The following is a 3,736-nucleotide window of genomic DNA, read 5'->3' on the forward strand; positions in this document are numbered from 1 at the left end:
TGCCGGAGCCCCCGGGCGCTCGCTGCCTGCATCCAGCCCTTCCCGCCSCCGCCGCCAAGGCGGGTAACGCCGACCCCCCCTGCCCCCCGAGACCTCTCCTCAGGCATCTCGGGGGCGTTGCAGCTGGAAACAGGCCTGTTTCAAAACACTTGATGTTCCGGGTATTTCAGACTTAGCTCGTGACTGACAGCGCCGTGGCAGTGAACCGCGTGTTTCTGTTAAGCCGAGGTCTGTACAGACACAGCTCTTCCCTGATATTCAGCTCTGCCAGAGGATAGGATGCACATGTATATATATACATAACATATATAAACCACCACCATTCAGTAAGAAATGACATTAATACATACAACAATCCTTGTTGTTTTCCCAGCACCACAAAAACACAGCTTTAATGCTCCACAGAAACCGGCTGAAACTAAAGTAAATACCACCAATGGCAGAGGTTTTGGCTACTGTGCCACATAACTATGACCAATAGCAACATGTACCCTCGGCCATCCACTACACTGAGACCCACGTCAGCCTGTCTGACTGCCTGATATTTAGCCTTTGTATTTCCTGACTGCTTATTTAACTTTTTAACRTAAATTGTTTTTTAATGAAAGCACCCCAAAAGCTCTGTTTTGACCTTTCCTTTTGGGCTGTGAGAAGGCTGACAGCCTGGGGAGATAGCACTGAAGTTTCAAAAGGACCAGTGTGATGCAAACAGCCCTGGTGTAAGCAAAGCCCCGCAGCTGAGCTTGAATTTCTTTTGGCATCTGCACTGAAGGAGGAGTGTTCAGTGTCTGCAGCCTCTCGCTTTTTCAGTCCTCGAGTCTTCTGAGACTCCAAACAGGAGATCAGTTAACTCAAGTTATGGCAGTTTTCATGCCAAGACATCCGCCCGGTAGGAACTAAACTTCTTTTATATGGGCCACTATAGCTATCAGAAGTTAATGATTATCAGTCATTGCTAATCTGAATTGAAATGGAATCACTGATCTCAAGCTGAAGGAGCCTTTTGTCTCCTACCAGTACCATGAGCCATATGGTCCCCTGCCCTTTGACCCTTATTTTATATTTTAAATAATCATCACTGATTGCACCATTGTTTCAAAATACGGGAGAGCTGTGCTAAGTGATGACCAAGTCGTGTTCATTTTTTTTTTCTTAGCTCTCATACTGGAGAAGGGGTCATCTTAAAATTAAATTAAATTAATTAAGTGTCTTAATTAAATGTCAGTCTTGCTATTTGATTATTGGTCCTGCTTCTTAACATGATACCAAGTAGGCTGTTAATAAACCTTCTGTAGGCTGCAACAATTAACAGCTTCCAAAGTGGCAAGGATGTTCCTGCTTTATATGGGAGTAATAAGAAAATTATACAGGCAAGAAACTGAAGGAATATTTTATATTCTGATAAAGGAGCATCTGAGGAACCTACTTATCACCAATCTCTTTTTATTCAGTGGTTTTCATCATTGTATATTGACTGCATTTTCTCTGGCATGTTTTCCCTTTACAACAAGTGCTCATTTACTGCAAACATTCGGTTGTAGAGCTTAAGAAAAAAAACATTCTTGTCAGACAAATAAACTGCATCACCAGCTATCTTAAGCTGCATCTGTTTTCTTTAATGAAACATATTTTCCTGTAGATATGCTGCCTTAAAAGTCATGACCATACTAATTATCTATGGCAAGCACGTCTTCCTCAACTAATGATAGCTCTAACATGTTATCATTTGCGCCAGACTTCATCCTGAAATTGAAGGACCCATACAGCTTTGCAGACTCCTTGGAGGATGCGAACCTGCTCCTCCGGTACAGCTCCCCTTTCCACATGGACATCATGAGCAGGCTGGACAACACCACCCCCCCCAGGGTCAAGAGACACAACCCGGCGATAACGCATCGATCCAAGTGAGCCCCAATCCGGGCACTCTCGTTCTCCAGTCTCTCCATCTCCCTGGCGGCCACCGTGTTGGGATCCACAGTCACGTCTCTGGGCACCACGTAGGAAATAATCACCAGCAAAATGCCGCTAACCAGGAACAAAATGGCACTAATGAACCCGTAGTCTACAGACTTCCCCGAAGCCGCTTCTGAGGCGGCGTCATCTTCCTCGGAGACCAGGGACGGGGAATCATGACCCCACGCAGGCAGGAGCTCCCTGCAAGAGTCCTGCTGGGGAGGGGGATCCTGGCAGCCGCTGCTCGGAGGAGCGGGGGGACTTCTTGCATGCTCCAGGTTCACATTTTCATCCACGTAGGTAAACGACGTCTCGAGTTCCTGGGCGCAGCAGCAGGCTTTCTTCTTCCCTGCCTCCTCCTCCCTAGTCAAGCGATCGGGCTGGGAGCAGGGCTGGGAGCTGCTGGGGGCGGTGGGGTATTCCTGGGAAGAGGCRCCCGGAGGGGAGGGAAGGGGTGCCGGGGTGGGCTCAGCGGCGGCCGCCTTTGGCGAGGACTTGCCCTGCCTTTCGCAGCACAGGGCTGCCCCGGCAGTGGCTGCTCTCGTGTGCACGTTGCCCCCGTCACGCTGCTGCAGCTGCGGCTCGCGGGGAGGGGGGCGCAAACCCCAGCCGCCGCCGGTGCCCAGCGCGGCCTGCCCGCTCTCCTTGGCGAGGTAGAGCAGCTCCATGCACGCCATCGAGCGCTCCCCCGCGAGGCCCCGCTCCAGGCTACAGCGTCCCGCTGCAAACGGCACCCCCGACGTGCTGAAGTGGCATCCCGGTGCAGGTGACGCTGTATCCCAGAAATCTTCTACTCCTTCACCAGTGTTTTGTCAGGGACATGGCTTGTGTCAGCTGTTAAATGATTAAACAAATCCCCTCTGACATTCATTTCTTTTCAGTCTGCAAATAAAATAGCAGAGGAAAAGGAAAAAAAAAGCCAACAACAACAAAAACCAAATCTGACAACCTCATGATGATACATTAACAAACCAAAGAGGAGATAACATAAATTTAATACATCAGTCTTCCTCTCAACTGTTCAAGGGSAGGCGGCAAACACGGTTGTTTTAACCACGCACTAAAAGCTGCAATCCTCTTGCAGATCAAAAATCTATTAGGGAGTCTAATCAACCTTTGACACCAATATCCAATTAAGACAGTAAGACATCTACAGAACATAGGATAACCAGAATAACTGTGTAAAATGTCAGAGAACAGARCTATCTGTTCTTTTAGAAGCAAGTAACTTTTTATTCCCCAAATTAAGAATTTTAAACTCAGATTCACAGACTAATTAGAAAGCAACACGCAAATCCCATGTAGCTCAGTAATCCACGATCTGTATGCTCTGGTGGAAATCTGATAATCCTATGGAAAAGCAGTGCTTTCCTATAGCGGATCTCCAGTTTGATTAAGAGCTTTTGGAATGAAATTATGCCTCAAAGACTGGTGACTCAAAGACGAGTATTACTTCTCCTCTGCAATTAATTCAGTACTACACCCGCTGTCCGCTCTCGAAGCCAAATACCCTGTGTCATTAAGAAAAGTCCGCAGTCCAGTGAATGCCTCACATGCACATAAATGCATGTGCGTTCATACGCATCATGCGAGCCATCCCGATCACGCAAATTACATGTGATCGATCGCAGACAATGCTCACTCACGCTCCTTGCAGATCCGCGGGGGGAATCCGCCGCCTTGCGAAGCGCGACCCCCCTCAGCCCGCGGAGGCGCAGGCCGCACGCACAGCGCCGGCACCCCGCCGCCCCGCAGGTCAGCCCCCGCGCGCGCGCACGCACGC

General features: G+C 48.9%; 1 protein-coding gene across 1 annotated transcript; it reads right to left on the minus strand.

Annotated features, from left to right (window-relative positions):
• Window positions 1-1,426: 1,426 nt before the first annotated feature.
• On the minus strand, window positions 1,427-3,191 carry TMEM74 (transmembrane protein 74). Its single transcript, XM_026075817.1, has one exon. It carries the CDS (start codon window positions 2,628-2,630, stop codon window positions 1,668-1,670), a length of 963 nt encoding a protein of 320 aa, XP_025931602.1. The 5' UTR covers window positions 2,631-3,191; the 3' UTR covers window positions 1,427-1,667.
• Window positions 3,192-3,736: the final 545 nt, after the last annotated feature.

Source organism: Apteryx rowi, unplaced genomic scaffold (assembly GCF_003343035.1).
Source record: "Apteryx rowi isolate R43461 unplaced genomic scaffold, aptRow1 scaffold_411, whole genome shotgun sequence".
In the NCBI taxonomy this organism is placed as follows: Eukaryota; Metazoa; Chordata; class Aves; order Apterygiformes; family Apterygidae; genus Apteryx; species Apteryx rowi.